At 37.2% G+C, this 18,598-nt stretch overlaps 3 protein-coding genes across 3 annotated transcripts; 1 reads left to right on the plus strand and 2 right to left on the minus strand.

Moving 5' to 3' along the window:
* The first annotated feature begins 9,040 nt into the window (after positions 1 to 9,040).
* On the plus strand, positions 9,041 to 11,018 carry LOC120075676 (2-phytyl-1,4-beta-naphthoquinone methyltransferase, chloroplastic). Its single transcript, XM_039029278.1, has 8 exons — positions 9,041 to 9,258; positions 9,355 to 9,419; positions 9,514 to 9,604; positions 9,695 to 9,783; positions 9,949 to 10,082; positions 10,238 to 10,299; positions 10,429 to 10,528; positions 10,688 to 11,018. Exons 1-8 carry the CDS (start codon positions 9,127 to 9,129, stop codon positions 10,786 to 10,788), a joined length of 774 nt encoding a protein of 257 aa, XP_038885206.1. The 5' UTR covers positions 9,041 to 9,126; the 3' UTR covers positions 10,789 to 11,018.
* Positions 11,019 to 11,138: 120 nt separating this feature from the next.
* LOC120075673 (cysteine-rich receptor-like protein kinase 2) lies at positions 11,139 to 14,904 on the minus strand. The gene is made up of 7 exons (XM_039029276.1): positions 13,263 to 14,904; positions 13,057 to 13,173; positions 12,821 to 12,963; positions 12,518 to 12,728; positions 12,199 to 12,433; positions 11,925 to 12,075; positions 11,139 to 11,821 (listed from the first exon to the last, which is right to left on the minus strand). The coding sequence occupies exons 1-7, from the start codon at positions 14,026 to 14,028 to the stop codon at positions 11,480 to 11,482; spliced, it is 1,965 nt and encodes a 654-aa protein (XP_038885204.1). The 5' UTR covers positions 14,029 to 14,904; the 3' UTR covers positions 11,139 to 11,479.
* Positions 14,905 to 15,047: 143 nt separating this feature from the next.
* LOC120075674 (cysteine-rich receptor-like protein kinase 2) lies at positions 15,048 to 18,251 on the minus strand. Its single transcript, XM_039029277.1, has 7 exons — positions 17,007 to 18,251; positions 16,776 to 16,889; positions 16,463 to 16,602; positions 16,165 to 16,375; positions 15,848 to 16,082; positions 15,621 to 15,771; positions 15,048 to 15,538 (listed from the first exon to the last, which is right to left on the minus strand). The coding sequence occupies exons 1-7, from the start codon at positions 17,764 to 17,766 to the stop codon at positions 15,200 to 15,202; spliced, it is 1,950 nt and encodes a 649-aa protein (XP_038885205.1). The 5' UTR covers positions 17,767 to 18,251; the 3' UTR covers positions 15,048 to 15,199.
* Positions 18,252 to 18,598: the final 347 nt, after the last annotated feature.

Genomic DNA, 18,598 nt, shown 5'->3' on the forward strand with positions numbered 1-18,598 from the left:
ATCTCCCTGATGAGATGGTACTTTCGTTCGATATGCTTTCCTCGTTTATGGCTTCATGGTTCCTTTGAATTTGCAACTGCTCCACTGTTGTCACAATAAAGCGTGACAGGAAGATGCATATTAGGAACTACTTCCAGATCTATCAGGAACTTTCTGAGCCATATTGCTTCTTTTGCTGCTTCACTTGCAGCTACATACTCAACTTTCATTGTGGAGTCTGCAATACAACTTTGCTTGATACTTCTCCACACAACTGTTCCTCCGTTAAGAGTGAATATTGACCCCGAAGTTGATTTACTCGAATTAATATCGGTCTGAAAATCAAAATCAGTGTATCAAGTAAGGATCAGATCCTTAGTGCCATACACAAGCATATAATCTCTCGTTCTCCGAAGATACTTGAGAATGTTTTTAACAGCAATCCAATGGTCATAACCAGAATTGGACTGAAATCTACTGAAAATTCCTACGACATAGCATATATCAGGACCAGTACACATCATTGCGTACATCAAACTCCCTACTGCATATGCATATGGAATTCGATTAATCTCCTCAACCACTTGAGGTGTCTTAGGACTTTGTTCCTTAGACAGGTGAATTCCATGCCTGAAAGGTAAAAATCCTTTCTTGGAATTTTGCATTTTATACCTAGACAACATCTTGTCTATATAAGATGCATGAAATAATGTTAATGTTCTGTTCTTGCGATTCCGAACTATTTGGATTCCAAGAACATACTGTGCTTCTCCCAAATCTTTCATTTGGAATTGTGAAGCCAACCCTCTCTTAACGTCAACAAGATATTCTACCTCATTCCCAATGAGTAGAATATCATCAACATACAACACCAGAAAAGCGACAGTTTTGTTGACTATTTTCTTGTATACACAAGGTTCGTCAACATTTTGTTCAAAGTCATAAGATTTGATCGCAGCATCAAATCTCATATTCCAGGATCTAGAGACTTGTTTTAATCCATAAATGGATCGATTAAGCTTACAAACCTTTTGCTCTTGACCCTGTTGTATAAACCCTTCTGGTTGAGACATATAGATACTCTCTTCAAGATAGCCATTCAGAAAAGCTGTCTTGACATCCATTTGTCATATTTCATAATCATAAAATGTGGCTATGGACAAGAGTATTCTAATAGACTTTATCATGGCAACTGGAGAGAAGGTTTCTTCAAAATCTAATCCCTCTCTTTGGGTAAACCCTTTTGCCACAAGTCTAGCTTTGTAGGTCTGTACCTTACCAACTTGGTCTTGTTTTTTCTTGTAGATCCATTTGCAGCCAATGGGTTTTACCCCTTATGGTTGATCTACAAGATCCCAGATTGAATTGAAATATATATATTTCATTTTAGGGTCCATGGCTTTAATCCATTGGTCTTTGTCCACATTGTTCATTGCTTGATTAAAAGACAATGGATCCTCTAAACCATCATCTGGTATGATGATTTGAATTTGAGTTAAACCCATGTACCGGTTAGGATGTTGAACAACCCTCCCACTACGACGAGGCATTCCCAACTCTTGAGAAGGATATGAAGGACCTGCTCTATCAACAACTCTTGTTGAAGGACCTGCTCGATCAACAACTCTTGTTGATACATTTGTCGTTTCTCTAGACGTTTCTTCTATTACTAGCTTACTGCGAGGTTGATGGTTCTTTATATAATCTTCTCCCAGGAAGGTTGCATTTGTCGAGACAAACACTTTATCTTCTTGAGGATCATAAAAGAGACCACATTTTGTTTCTTTTGGGTAGCCTACAAATAGGCATACTTTTAAACGGTGTTCCAACTTTTGAGGATTTTGCACCAACACATGTGCTCGACAACCCCAAATCCTGAAGTGATATAAATTTCCTTTACGTCCTTTCCAGAGCTCGTAAGGTATTTCAGAAACACTTTTCGAGGGAACCATGTTCAAAATATACACCGCAGTCTCAACTGCGTGTCCCCAAAAAGAATTTGATAACTGAGCGTAACTCATCATGGAACGAACCATGTTCAACAAGGTTCTATTTCTCCTTTCTGCCACACCGTTTTGCTGAGGTGTGCCAAGGGTTGTGAGTTGAGATTGAATTCCATGTTCTATCAAAAAGTTTTGGAATTCTATGTCCATATATTCACCACCTTGATCCGATCAAAGTGTTTTAATCTTTTTACTTAATTGGTTTTCAACTTCAGCCTTATACTCTTTGAACTTTTCAAAAGTTTCAGACTTTTGGCGCATTAGGTAAACATGCCCATACCTGGAATAATCATCTATAAAACTGATGAAATATTCATACCCTCCTCTTGCTCTAACATTTAGAGGCCCACAAAGGTTTGAGTGAATCGGCTCTAGAGTTTCTTTGGCTCAAAGACCTTTTCTAGAAAAAAGATCTTTTTGTCATTTTACCCTCGAGACAGGACTCACAATATGGTAATGAACTGTCTTCCATCTTGTTTAAAAGATCGTTTTTAACCAATCTCTCAATCTTGTTGAGATTTATGTGACCCAGTCTCAAGTGCCAAAGATAGGCATTTGGAGAAATTTTCCTCTTTTTATGAGTCCCAGTAGTCTTAAATATCTCTATGTTCAAAATAGCTTTGACCTCAGTTGGTTTTAACATGTACAAGTTATTTTCTAATTTTGCAGAGCAAATATGTTTATTTCCCATTTGAATGAACACTTCACCATTTTCGAAATAAATTTTATAATTTTGTTCTAGCAAACAGGAGACAGAAATTAAATTTCTCTTCATAGTAGGAATATAATATATATTTTTCAAATAAATGTACTTATCTCCTATAAATAACTTCATATCTCCCACTGCTTTGGCTGAAACAATCTCCCTGGTCCTTACCTTAAAAACTGTTTCACCTTCTGTCAACTGTCTCCAGGAACTTGTTTCCTGTGAGATAGTACATACATGATTAGCGGCACTTGAATCAATTATCCAGATTTTATCATTTTCCACTAAACATACTTCAATAACAAGTAAAGCATATTTATCTTGTTGTTCTAATTCAACATTCTCATCTATATAATTCATAATTTTAGATGAGCTGGGAGATAGAGGACAATCCTCTGTTAAAACTCTTTTGGTGTAATTAACCGCTAGTAATTTGTTTGTTGATTTGATTTTGCTGTTATGTACATTGGAAGTGAGTATTCTAGAATTCGACATGCTGATAATATTCAAACAAATTCTAATTAGTAAATTGTAACTAAATTCAAAATAAAGTTTTAGCAAAAAAGTAATAATATACCCATAACCATTATTTATCTATAGCGATATTTTAGTGAGTCAGAATATGTGCTACCGAGGGGCAGACAGATACTTCTTCACTAAAACAAACAAGTTTGACCAAACACTATCCCTGGAATAACTCTTATTCCTATAGTCGTTTAGTTATCGTTTTTGGTCAAGATCTTTACTAACAACTTAGTAATTCTTGTAAGTGTGACCCACCATTTTCAGATTTTATAGAACGGTATGAACTTGCCTCCAAAATAAAAGACAATATCCAAGACGAAACTATAAAACCCTATTCATTTTACTGAAGCCTGGGTTGTTCCGAATCCTATGTTACAACCCTCCGAGGGGATAGCCGTCGCTAAACGTCTAGCAAAGGGCTGCCTAAAGCAAACCAGTAGGCGCAACATAGGAATCTGATGATTTAGACTAATGGAGGAGACCGTAGGATATATTGACACATATCCTTCACCCACTTTCATTTACCTTGATATTGACTCATACAAAACATTTTCCGAATGGAGGTCACTCCCAGGGTGACACGAAGCATTGTATGAATCTCACGGTGTAAACTATGTGGAGACATGACAGTTGAAATCTATATATCGTATAAAAGACTTATATTTGAACAACTTCCTTTTATTCATTGAAATCTAGATTTAAGCTAAAAAATACTTTTCAAATGGAGGTCACTCCCAGGGTGACACGAAGTACTGGTTAAATCTAGATTGTGAACTCTTAGAGACATGAGAGCTAAAAATAACATATCGTATATGTTATTAATCTCCCACTTAAGTTTTCTAATAACTCTATCATATAAAAGTTATTAAACTCCATTGAAGTGTTCTATTGGTAGATTTATACTTAGGTTCTTTTTGGCTAATAAAACAACCCTAAGTCTATGTGGTTTATCCAAGTATAACTCTTATAATTGGATTTAACCTACGATGTCTAGGTGATAAACCATTTTATTACCTCACATCACTCACGTGTGCTCATAAAACCAGTTACCAATGCTTAATAATTCGGTTATAATTCTCAAGTAGGAGGTGTTCTGTAAACCATCAACTTAAGTACCCTCAGCCTTAGACAGGATTATATACCGGTTGAGTTTGTGACCTAGGTTTTATAAGTTTTAACAATTTAAAATAGGTGGTCAACCTACATGAGCATGCAGCTTTTGATTATGGATTTTAAATGTCTAACCCAATTTTATAACAACTTATAAAATTTTGGACATGCTAAACATCCATAACATACATGAGGCATTCAACATTTAATATAACATTTATATTAAATACAAGAAACCCTAATATGCATACTATATATTATAACAATTATAACATACTTTTAATGCATGTAACATGCTTCCTATGGTGGGATTTTAAATCTAAATGGCGCACTATATGCACATACAAAATTTATTTAATTATAACATACATCAAATGCATAAAAATTAAACATATACTGATATGGTTTTAGTTTTGGCAAAAATAAGCAAACAGAAGCCTAACTATTACAAATCAGCTTCAAAACCGTCTTTGAACCGCTCGAACCGCTCCAAACCGAATCAAAACATCTTGAACTGGACTGGATGAGTCTGAACAGGACCATCAAAGTCTGAACCGGACCAGCCAAAAACATTTTGAGGTTGAACCAGATTGGACCTTGAGAAAACCGGTCGAACCGGCTGCTCTCAGTCTAACCTCAAAGTCTTGCAAAGGCTGATCGTGTAACGCTGAAGTCTATTGTCTAGCTCCATCGCCTTTTGTTGTGAAGAACTACACGATCGCTTATTGTTTGCCTCAACTAAACGATCGTTTAGTTCCATCACATAGAACTACACGATCGCTTAGTGTCTGCCGAAGATAAACGATCGCTTAATTCTATCGTATAGAACTACACAATCGCTCAACTCCATCGCTTAGCTATTGCATAACTGTCACTTAACACCATCGTCTAGCACTTCAGGTCATTGTTCAGTATCCGCCATAGCTAAATGATCACTTAGCTCCATCGTATAGAACATCATCGTGTCGTTCAACATTATAGGTAAGCGATCGCATTGCATAGATACTTCAACGTATCGCTTAGCACTTCATCTACACGATCGCTTAGCTCCGCATCTAAATAATCACTTAGTGTTATCGCGTAGCACTTCCTCGCGTCGCTTAGCGCGCATCGTTGCTAAACGATCGTGTAGTACCATCTTATAGTAAATTCAACATATTGTTTATTTCCCACGCCAAAACTAAACGATTGCTTAATGCTATCGTATAACAAATTGAACGCATCGTTTAGCTCCTGCAGGTTCACGATTATCTAGCATTCAACATCACAACGACTAGCATCCATTGCTATACGATCGTCTAGCTTTTTTTCACATCATGTAGTGTCTGGAATTAGACGATCGCTTAGCAACTGGAACCTCAACAACAAATTTGAGCAGAAGCTGAAAACTGGAACAATAGCTCGGCCTCCTTTGTTTGTTTCTTCAATTACATCTTAATTTCGACTCTCATGACTCCAAATAAATTACAGACTCTTGCTAACACATAAAAGCTCATCAAACAAGAGGCAATTACAAATTTAAATGAGAAATTAAAGAGAATTAAAATGCCAAAGCTCAAAAAACCATATGAGTGCATCCGTTTCATATTTCTCATATAAAACACTCACCAAACCTAAATTAAACCGAAATGAATGCATATTTGATACTCTGATATCAATTGTAGAATTGTATCAGCAAAAGCAGAAGCACAAGGATCATCTAAGTATTTAAATTCACTAATTTTGGCAAAATATTAAGCATACTCTTGTAGAAAAACAAGTGAATTTCAAGACATACCTTTTGTAGAATTTTTTCAAAGCTCCTTTTCCGGCTACTATCTTCCTCTAAATCTTGTTGTAGACCACCTCAAGATCTTCCTCACTATTCTCTGGTGCTCTAGATTGAGTTGTGGGACTCAAAATAAATTTGAATCAAGGGATGAAGGAGAAATACTCACTGCAGTAATCTTGTTGAAGAACTCTTTCTTCAACCCAAATTTTCTCTGAAATTCTCTATAGATTGCATGCTCGATATTCACTCCAATCTCTTCATTATATTACAGATCAACATGCAAATGAGAGGCTTGCATGAGTTGCAGCTCATGCTTGGAGAAGACAATGCCAAGAAGATACATTATGTGTGAGCTACTTCAAAGATGGATAATGGAAAATCTTCATTTTCCATTTAAGTGTTTTGTTTTCTAATTTTCAAATTTTATCTCAAAAAGCAAAACTCAATTTTATAAAATCTAATTTAATTTTAAAAATAAAAATTTTAATTAATTTCATAAATTAATTATTAAATAAAACTTAATTAATTTAATATCAAATATTAAATTAATTTTAAAAACATATCCATCTTCATATATTTAAATCATATTTAAATATACATAAATTCTCCTATCCGTTTAATTTTCAAATTAAACATGTAATTATATCTCATATAATTACTAATTCTTAATTCTAATTTTGAAGTTTCAAATTAACTTATCACGCTATTCTAGAGCTAGTCCGTTACGAGCTAGTAGGGGGACCTCGCGGACCTACAGATCATGGGTTCCAACGATCCAAGATTAATTGGCTAAACTCATTAGACCAAATTAATCTCCATTCGTTAACTAATGGGCCACTCCACTAAAGCCCATAGTTGCACTCCCCTCACTGTAGATATATTATGTCTACATGATTTAACCATAATCAACAAGTCGACCCTTCATAGGTTGTTCGTAATAACGGCTGGGTCAAATATCTGTTTTACCCTCGAGATTACGTCTTATTCATCAAGTCCCTACTGATCCTCTAATGAATAACTGGTTTGTAATCCAATCACTAAACCAAACTCTCTCAGTCTAGTAAGAAGGTGGGGCCCCTTGTTCAAGACCTAGATTCAGTACTTGAGAGAACAACCTTTCTCTCATCCTTAAATTGGGTAGGCGTGAACTCCGTCTTGCACCCTATGTCTCCAGCTATCAACTTGGTCTTACCCCTGAAATGGGAGTTTTATTGAGCCAGTGCTGTTGAGTCAACCCTTAACTATGCAAATCTAAGGGCAGTCCTGAATAAACAAGAGTTCATAGTTAGCTCAGGATTAAGATTGAGTTACCTAGGTCATCTAGGTGAAATAGTCAGTTTTAAACAGTAAACAACGTTATAAAGTAAGAGTGACTTATTTCTTGGTTCTGATCTTATGCAAACTCATTACATAGAACGCCCCCACTCCTCATGTCATAACATGTACGAATTAGGATCACATCGTATGTAGCACTTTACAACTCTTTGTAACAACTACAGAGTATGCTACATCTAATGGTATTACCAGAATAAGGTACCCAACCTTATTCATGTACCATAGATCATTTTGATTATCTACTCGAACCTAATCCACTCTTATGTCTCCACATAAAGTTCAAGTACTCATACAATAGTTATGAGTTTTAGTTTATTGGATTTAGACTTTCGTACAATTTATGAAATCAATAATAAGTATAGTGATTATAGAAGATGTTTATTATTTTACAAACCGCGAGTTTTTAGGACATAAAACCCAACAGTGGTATATGATCATATATGTTGTGGTATACGATCGTGTATGTTGTGATATACAATCATGTACTTAATGATATATGATTGCAAATACAATGGTACATGATTGAATATATAATGGTACATGATCAGAAAAATAATAGCGAATGAACTTCTAAAACTTCCGGTTAACACTTATAGTATTCGTTTCTGGATATGTAGAATGATTTTCTTAGAAGAATGCTTGCTCTAGACCCACAAAATAAAATTGAATGGAGTTGAAAGCAATCTGTGTTCGACTGAAAGCGATAGAGTAATGAAGAAGATGATAGTATTTGAGTGAAACTGAAGAGTTGAAAATGATATTCTTTTACTTGTCCCATGGTTAAAATCCAATAACATTATATTCTAATGTACAAAGTTGGTTGAGAATAAATGGTTGCATTAAATTGTAAATAATCGGTGGTTGGAAAGGAAGATCAAAGGATGAAGAAGAGTATGAGAGTAACATTTAAAGTTCGGGGTAAAAATGGTATTTCACATGTGAAAAAGGTCAATGAGAACAAAGTTTTTAGAAAGAGTCATCCATAGAAAAGTTTTTGGATTTTAGGTTATTTTATGAAAATTTCCAAGTTGAACGGGGTGATTGGGTGGGAAGATGGTAATATGGCATAAGCAAAGTGAAGACTTTGCTTGGGATTATTATAGCTTTTAAAGTAATAGCTGGTAGCTATGCTTATAGAACAATCAGCTGTGAATAGAAGTAAAAGAGTGTTTGGTAAATTTTAATTTTAAATTAGAAAATAACTAGTTAAGGTGTTTGGTAAATTAATACTAAATTAGTGTAATTGAGTTATATAATTATTTGAAAAAATATATGATTGAATTGCAATCATTTTTGTTTAATTAAAAAAATATGAAGTATATATTTTTTTTTAAAAAATAATTGTTATAAGAATTTGAACTAGTTAAAATTTAGAATAAATATGAGAAAATAAATAAATAAAATGAAAGTTTGAGATAGTTAAGGAAAGATACCAAATTTTTAGAAAAATTACAATGTAAAAGTTCTATCAAATAACTTTTGCACGTTATAATAATTTTAAAAGTGATTCCAGGTAGATAAACAAATAAGTTATTTTATTAAAGAGAGTTAAAAAATTCTCCAAAAATAGTTTTTTAGATTTAAAAAAACAATCCCAAACAGGCCTGATATGTGGTGCGCTTAGGGCGATTTCGGTGGGGATTTCCATTATCCATAATTGTGATTTGAAATAAACCCGCGTTTGCAATTGCATCAACATGGCGTCCTCCCTTCAACTCCAACTCCGTCTTCCTCCTTCGACGACTCCACCTCTCCTGCGTCACCGCCCTATTCAATGTGCTTCCGACCGTCAGGCATTGTTCAACCGTATTGCGCCTGTCTATGATACCGTGCGCTTACTTTTACTTTTCTCTTCCTCTCTCAATTCTTTTCCTATTTCCCTTTCCCCTCTTCAACTTTTCCTTTCCTTTCTCCTTCCGTTTTAGTTGAACGACTTACTCAGCTTGGGCCAGCATCGTATTTGGAAACGGATGGCCGTCTCCTGGAGCGGGTATCTCACAGATATTCTCCTTTTCTGATGCAGAATTACCCCTTCTCTTGTTCCATTTTTATCTAACCTAAGCTTCCCCAACATTTTGGAACAGTGCAAAGGCAGGAGACTGCGTCTTGGATTTATGCTGTGGAAGCGGCGATTTGGCATTCCTTTTATCTCAGAAAATTGGATCCGTCGGCAAGGTAACCCGACCCCCACACCCCACTTGGTTTCTCTATCTATTTTGGTGATCGTAATTTCTGATCATCCTATTCTTCGGTGATGATTCACAGGTGACGGGTCTTGATTTCTCACGGGAGCAGCTAAGTATTGCTTCTTCTCGTCAAAATTCGCTCTCCAAACCCTTCTATAACAACATTGAGTGAGCATTGGTAAACTTGAACAATTAGTGTGTTGGCCTCTCCTATTTGGAAAATGTTGAAGTTTTCCACTCCGTATTTAACGACACAGTTTTGCTGCAGTGAGAATTGTAATAGTTAATTGTTTGTGAAATTAACAACCTAATACTGCTGTTGCCAAAATGAAGGTGGGTGGAGGGTGATGCACTCAATTTGCCATTTCCTGACTGCTCTTTCGATGCCATTACAATGGGCTATGGTCTACGAAATGTGATGGATAAACGGAAAGCATTAGAGGAGATGCTTAGAGTACTGAAAGAAGGTCTTTTGCTGATTTATTAATAATAATAATAATAATATTTGGATTGTGAATTTATCCCTGTGACTCAACTCCGAAGAAAGATCTCTCTTTATTCCTTCTTGATTGTTAACGTGGTATGACATGTTCTTGATTAAAATATCAAGTGGTCTTTCCAGGTAGTAAGGTATCAATTCTCGACTTTAACAAGACTACACAACCCACTACTGCTGCTATTCAGGTAGTCTATGTGAAGACCTAAACTTTATATATGTGGTGTACACTTCAAATTTTGCAAGTCTCTACTCAGTTTGTATCTCTAAAGACCCTACCTTTTTTGCTTGTTTCTTCTGAACTTCCTCTATGCAAGGAATGGATGATCAACAACATTGTTGTCCCAGTGGCATCTGGTTATGGCCTTGCCGAGGATTATAAATATTTGTCTAAATCCATCAATGAATTTTCAACAGGCGGGCTCTCTCCCTCTCTCTCTATTGACAGGGCAACTGCTGTTATTATTTGTTCTGCAAACAAAAGCTTCCTGTTTCATTTTTTCTTCTTTTCTTTATAATTATGTATTTGGGATCTTCTTATAGTATCACCTGCTGACAAATTTTTTTTTCATACAGGTAAAGAATTGGAAGAACTTGCTTTAGAAGTAGGGTTCTCCACCTCTATACATTATGAAATTAGTGGAGGCCTTATGGGAAATTTGGTGGCATCTCGTTAAATGGGATATGTTTTGTCTTGGTTCAAAGCCCTGAACTAGGCTACTTGTGAGAATATGGTATTTGCCTTCGTTTCTTTGATGCATTAAGTTCCACGGAGCTCTGTTTCATGTAAGCTTAAGCAACAGAAAATATATAGTTGCGTTAGATGTTCCACGTTTGGTTTGTAATCAATGCACAAGGTTTTTCTGGACCCTTCCGAATGCTATTGAGTTGTCAGTTTATGAATAAATATATGGGGAATGTTATAAGTTTTAACCCTCATTATAAAATCATCCAAATGCTAATACGTTCTTACTGTGGTAATGAAGGCATTATAACTTAGCAAATTCCAGATTGAAGGCTATGAGAATTTTGAATTATAACCTCTCTGATCGAGTAAAGAGTTTATTTCTGCCTCTCCGCCCAACCCTGGGCAATATAAACATTGAAGCTTAATTAAGTGAATGTATACATAATGGAGATTGAAAAGCTAAAATATTGAAGAACACTATCACCTTGGATCTACAAATGTCAGTTTGTTTAAAAGCTTCATGGTGGCTACCCTCTGGTTAATGGATCCTTTGTCTTCGTGGTGCTCAAGAGACTGACAGTTTATGCGAGGAATGCAAGCTGCTCCCATTCTTGCGAATGCTTAAGTGGGGTTGGGAGCTCTAGGTAAGGAAGATGGAAGGGTTCCCCAGTTTATGGTAGTTATCTGGGATAAAAAGAACTATGGCCGACTGTGGCAGTAGAAGAAGATCCCTCCGTATTAGAATAACATCGTGAGTACTTGCATGAATCATCAAGTTCCATGGTCATCTCGTCCATGAAGGGTGGTTTGGTGGGCGGAGGAAGGTGCTCTTCCTCCATGGTCAGCATTTGTAGTACCTTCAACATTGTTGGTCGTAGAGATGGAATCTCCTGGATGCATAAGAGTCCTATATGCACCACCCTCACTACCTCATCTTTTACTTTCTTGTTATAGTGATTCTGAAGATTGAGATTTGGATCAAATAATCTCTCAACTGTGCCTGCTTGAAAATGTCTCCACATCTAATTTACCATGTAGAAACACAAGGGAGAAGTGAGACGTCATACTACTGTTTCAAGAATTTTGCATTCGTGGAAGGATATGTAAAGGTTTCACAGAACTTACAGCAGTGACCAGACTTTCAATGTTGCCGGAGACTTGAATGCCACTATATTGCAATCCTGTAACAATTTCTAACAAAAGCACTCCAAAGCTGTAGACATCAGCCTTTTCTGATAACTGGCCATAAGCTAGATACTCCGGAGCCATATATCCTCTGTCGATACAGAAGGTATAAAGAGGGAACGTTAATAACTCTGCAAATATTCTATTAGCTTTCATCTAGTGGAAGGAATTTTTCAAATTAACTGGAAAAGAACTTGTTCATGAGAAAACATACAGAGTTCCTGCAACAGCCGTGCTAATATGGCTCTTACTTTCTTGGAAAGACCTTGCTAATCCAAAATCTGCTATTTTTGCTTGAAGCTTTAGATCCAGCAAGATGTTACTGGCCTTTATATCTCTGTGTATGATTTTGACATTTGGATTTTCATGTAGATATATTAAACCTTCAACCGTTCCAGTGATGATGTTATATCTCTTATCCCAATCAAGGGCTTTACTGTTACTGGTATCTGTGTAATTTTTTGAACAAGTGAAGGGATAGTCTTTGAATTACTTAAATCAATGTATTTTTCAGTGATTATTGCAGTATTTACCGAAAATGAAGCGGTCGAGACTCTTGTTTGGTAGGAATTCATAAACAAGAAGGCTTTCAGGTCCAGAACAACTGCATCCAAGCAACCTTACCAGATTTTTATGTTCGACACTGCTTATCATGTTTACTTCATTGTAGAAATCTGCTGCTCTATGTCTGTTATCAAAGAAGAATCTCTTGACAGCAATCTCTCTTCCATCTGATAGAGTTCCCTGCAATGCATAAGAATGAAAAATGAATGATGTGTTTTTAGTTATAATTGGAAATTGTAGGTCCTGCTGAGTTGGAGAGGAAGAATAGCTACCTTATAAACAGAGCCAAACCCCCCCTGTCCAATCTTGTTATCTAGGCTGAAATTGTTGGTTGCTTTTTCAAGGGTTGAGTACTTGAATTCCAAGTTACTATCTTGAAGAGTTTTTGCAAGCTTCTTCACATCAGTTGAACCTCCTAAAGTGTAAACCATATCATTTAAAGAAAAGAATGTCAATTAATCTCCCTCAAAGAGTTCATCACCATGAATATTGCAGCTTTATATTTTACCTTTCCTTTTCTTTTGTATATATCTGCGCTTCCAAATATAAGTGCCAATTGCCAGCCCGATTATCAAAACAACAACAGAACTCAAGACTGAAACTATCAATTCAGTTTTCGTGCCACCTGCAGAGAAAGCATGGTTTCGGACATTGTGAGAGTGGAAAAGTTGGTGGATAGCTTACTCTCAACTTATATCACAGGATCAGTTTTACCTCTGGAAGTATTTTCAATGTCCTTATTGAGGAAGTCTGTATTTGAATATCTCATGAAGCAGCCTGTGTTCAGTGCTCGCCCTTCCGATCGAGGTAAACATCGCAACATTGAAGCAGAAGCAATTTGCAAACATGAGCTGCAAGAGCTGCGGTTCAAACTTCTCCAGCACTGACCCAGAGCATAAGCAGCGGACTCATTTGTCATCCCGGCCACAGCCATTCGAGCTTTCGCAAAGCCTCTGTTGTCTGGTGCACCATTGACCACTTGCATCACAGCCGCCGTGGCTGCTTGTCTATAGTTGGGGTCATTTTGGGTCAAGTTCCCGCAAATCGCAGTGTCTTCGTGTCCTTTATATTCGTCGAAAAAGGTATAGTTTTCGAACCTCAGGAAGCAGCCATCGATGAAAGCTCGGCCGCCGTTAAAAGGGAAGCATTGGGGAAGCATCGTACGTGCTTGAGAATGACAAAGCACACATTCAAGGGGTGAGAGATCTCCATGGCATTGGGCAAGCCCATAGCTGGCATCAGGTCCTATTCCTGTACCGGCGGTTCCAAATCCTGAAGTTCCGATTTGTTGTCTAACTTTTTCCATGGAACCAAAAAAGTTTGGGACGTAGGCGGTGGTGTTGTGCTCCAGTTCTTTCCCGCAGATCACTCTCACAGTTTGATCTCTTGGCTTCCCCAGAGTCGAAGTTGCGAGCAGCAGAAGAATAGTGATGACTGAAAGTAGGATGTATTTGGAAGCATAAACAAGCTGGGTCGCCATGGAATCTGGGGTTCCGTTGTGTCCAGAGGGTGCTGTAGAAGAAGATTGGATGGCGGTTTCTACGAAAGGTGGTACCCAATGTAGAAGTTTAAAATGTTTGTGTTGAAAATGAGGGATGATGTAATGGGAGTGGATGGTTCTAATTGACACGAAGTCAAGTCCAGGAAGGAAGAGGAGATGGAGAAAACGACTGTCGCGTTTCCGGTTGAAGATATAAGGCCTCTCTCTCTCATCACCATTTTCAGTCAACAACGGCGGCTTCTTCTCTTTCTTTTCTTGCAAGCTATTATTTTGCTAACTAATGAAATGATCGTAAAATAATACCACCTGGCCCTCGCTTTCTCATTCCTCAAATTCATATAGTTACGAAAATATTTGGAAATAGTTCTTATGAAATTCTACCTAAAATTAAATAAAATTTTGAACTCTATTTTTAATTTTTTGTTTCTTTTTTAATAAATAATAGCGAAAGATCATTCTCAAGATTGTTTCATGTTTTCCCATTCCTAGGGCGCTCGACGGTCAAAAAGGGGAAAAAGGTTGAAACCAAAATTCTGCGGATGTTGTAGAAAAAGAGGACGAGAAAAACCTAACCCAATCAAGAAGGCCATTTTGTTATTTATTTTATTTATTTCTTTTGAATTGAGGTTGCCGGGGTTTCAACAAATCCATGACCTTGAATTTTCCAAGGAAATGCTCGATCAAATAAGTGAGAGAGAGAAAAAAAAAAGATCTAGTATTCATATGACTCCCCCATTTTTATAAGCCTGAAACTTAATTAATTGAGTCTATGTTGAATTTATGGTACAGGTAGGGTTGCTAGCAAAATAAACTCTTTGTTTTTTATAAAAGAAAAGAGTAGTCGAATTCAATATTTCCACAAGGAAGCAGAAAGGAATTTGGATGGCGCCTCCTATTCCGTTTAGACGCGTGGAAATGGAATGGAATTGTGGCCCATTGCAATTTACAACTGGGAATGAGCAATGAGCAATGAGCCGTGAGGGTAGATTAGTAGAGAGTTGCACTCAAATTACAGTATTACTTAATACTTGAAATTACAGTATTACTCATACAGAACAGAGCTGGTTGCGAAGAGATACCTTCTTCTCCTTCGCCATATCTACAAAATTCTTCCTGAGGTGAACTCTTAATTATATTGCAAATTACAAATTTACCTGGGATGAAATGAGCTATGGGTGACGGTGGCAGCTGAGGAAGAAGCTTCCGTGAGGTTGAAGCATGATGGATCCTCACTGGTGTCGTTTAATTCCATTGTCCTCTCGTCCATGAACGGTGGGTTGGTCGGCGCCGGAAGTTCCTCTTCCTTCGTCAGCATCTGCAGTACCTTCGACATTGTGGGTCGCAGAGATGCACTCTCCTGTGTGCAAAGAAGCCCTATATGCACCACTCTCAATATCTCCTCTTTTATGCTCCCATCTTCCTCAACCTCAACCATAAGGTTTGGATCCAATATCCTTTCCATTGTTCCCGATTGAAAATTCTTCCATGCCTGTTTTGTGTTTTTATTCATTATTAATGCACTCTCAATCTCCCAATTTCGAACAAGGAAACAACAGAAGAAATAGCCTTACAATTAGTACTATGCTTTCCAAGTAGTCTGAGGTTTTGCTTCTATTGTTTTGTATGCCAGTCACGGTCTCCAGCAAAACCACTCCAAAACTGTACACGTCTGCCTTTTCTGTTAGCTGTCCATGAGCTAAATACTCTGGCGCCATGTATCCCCTGTGGATTCACAAACCACTTTTTAATCTATTCTTCATCAAAACAATATGAACAATATCAATACAAGAATACGCACAAGGTTCCAGCAATGGCAGTGCTGATGTGACTCTCATCTTCTTCAAAGGATCTAGCCAATCCGAAATCAGCTATTTTAGCCCGAAGCTTGGAGTCTAGCAGGATGTTACTAGCCTTGATGTCTCTGTGAATGATCTTCGTTTTTGAGTTCTCATGAAGGTAAGCCAGACCTTCAACTGTTCCCACAAGAATATCAAATCTTTTCTCCCAGTTGAGTGATTTACCTCTATCTCGATCTGCATATAGTTTTTGTTTTTTAAACTAATCAGAATAAATGTTTCTTATTGATTCTATTGAAATGATGATATCAACATTTACCGAAAATGAAGCGGTCGAGACTCTTGTTGGCAAGGTATTCATAGACGAGCAGACTTTCAGGTCCAGAACAACTACAACCAAGCAACCGTACTAAATTTTTGTGCTCCACACTACTAATTATGTTAACTTCATTGTAAAAATCTGCTGCTCTATGTTTGTTATTGAAGAAAAGCCTCTTCACAGCTATCTCTCTTCCATCCGACAAAACTCCCTATAACAACATGGTAACAACCTCAGTATTTGCGCTATATTAATTCAAATGCACGTTTCAACTGAACCAAAACAAGACAAGACTTGCCTTATAAACAGTGCCAAAACCTCCTTGTCCAAGCTTGTTAGCCTCAGCAAAGGATCCTGTTGCCTTTTCAAGGGTAGAGTACTTGAAATTCAAGCTACTATTGTTTAGTGTTTTTGCCATCTTAGTTGCATCCATTGAACCTTTGGATATATAAATAAATGGTAATCAGGTGAACTGACGTCCTATGGCTTCGAGATCTCTATGAATATGCAGTATAGCTAGCAGTAATTTATCTTTTCCTTTTTTTTTTGTTTTTTTAAAGTTCTTGGGACTTAAACTAACAACAAATAGAAAGGCAGTGTTTTAAATTTACCTCTTCTTTTCTTCTTTACATATCTGTTATTCCAGATGTAGATTCCAATCAACACTCCAATGACTAAAACAGCAACAGAGCTCACCAGTGAGACTATAATTTCTATAATAGTACCTGAAGAGTTGGTGAAAGGAAATTTCATAGTGAGTTCTAACAAGCTTAACTAGTGATGCAGGTTGAAAACATGGAATGAATTATGGTGTTGTATATAACACCAGTTTGGATCCATACCCCTTGACCTTGAAGATGAAGCTTCGGCATTTAAGAAGTCAAGGTTAGAGTATCTCATGAAGCAACCTGTGTTGAGGGCTCTCGCTTCGGATCGAGGCAAGCATTTCAAGATAGAAGCAGAGGCGTTTTGCAAACAGGAAATGCAGGAGGTGCGATTCAAATTCTTCCAGCACTGAGCCAACAGGTAAACGGAGGCATTGACGGTTCCACGGGGAGTCACTTGAATTCTGGCATACCCTCCATTGTTGGGTGCAATTTCGATTGCCCGGGCCACAGCCTGCCTGGCCGACTGTCCAAAAATGGAGTTGCTGACGGAATTGTTACCGCACACAGCCCTGTCAAGAGGCCCCGCAAATTCATCATAAAAGCTGTAGTTCTCAGCCCTCATGAAACAGCCATCCAGGAAAATCCGGCCGCCGTTGAAAGGGAAGCATTGAGGAAGCACAGTACGGGCTTCCGCATAACACAACACACAGTCCATGAGCGACAAATCTCCGTAACATTGAGCTAGGCCGTAGTTTATGTCCGGGCCTTTACCCACAACTGCCACTCCAAACCCACCGGTTCGCATTTGGTCACTAATAATTTGCATTGTGGCGACGAAATTGGGGACAAAGGCCGTTGTATTGTGCTCTAGCACGGTTGCACATAGTATCTTCACGGTTCGGGATCTGGGGTCTGCGACTGTGGATGATTGAAGTAACAGAAGAGCGCCGATCAAAATCAACAACCCAAGTGGGGATCCAGTCTTCATCGTCATCTAGGATTAGGAGTGTAGTAACATGGATAGAAGGTGTGCAGAATGAAAGTCGGAGAAGATGAATATTGAGATTGGATATTGGGTGGGGGAGTTTCAATTTACAAAGATCGAGATAGAGAGAAAGGGTTGAATACAAAAGTCAAAGGGATTGGTTTGAATTAAAGGGCCATGTGCTGGCCTAGTTGGCCGGTGGGGGCAATGAGCCGCATTCCATATTGTTCTCTGGTTTCATACTTGCTGGTGGACAATGGCAGTGGTAATGGCAAAATCAAATCAACGCTCAAAAGCACAACAAACAAAAATTGTTGCGTACCATTTTTGTCCCAATTATAAAATAATTTTAAGTTGACTCAACGCCTCCACGTTCGACTAAAGCCAAAAGTGGACATCTCAATCCTCAACATATCGGCAATAAATAGAAGCTTTCGCCCTTTCCATTTTGACACACCACAAATTATAATCAAAATCAACGGAGAAATTTTCAAATTATTTATAGAAATAGTATATATAAAAAAAAAATCACACTGATAGACTCCTATTAACATCTATAAAAAAAGATTAATTTTGCTATTTTACACAAATATTTTCCTTTAATTTTCTATTTTTTAAAATCTTCCTTTTCCATGGGTATTTTTCCAACTTTAGATAAAGTAGAAATACTTCCCCTTGTGCATTTTTTTTTTTTAAAGTTCTACTTATAACTACCTTAATTTTGTTATCCACTCCCATCAATATTAATTTATAGAAATTAGAAAATATAATTTTAAAAAATTAACTTTTGTTTTTAGAATTTGACTAAAATTTGAGTATTTTTTCAAAAAAAATATAAAAA

This window comes from Benincasa hispida, chromosome 4 (genome assembly GCF_009727055.1).
Source record: "Benincasa hispida cultivar B227 chromosome 4, ASM972705v1, whole genome shotgun sequence".
NCBI lineage: Eukaryota > Viridiplantae > Streptophyta > Magnoliopsida > Cucurbitales > Cucurbitaceae > Benincasa > Benincasa hispida.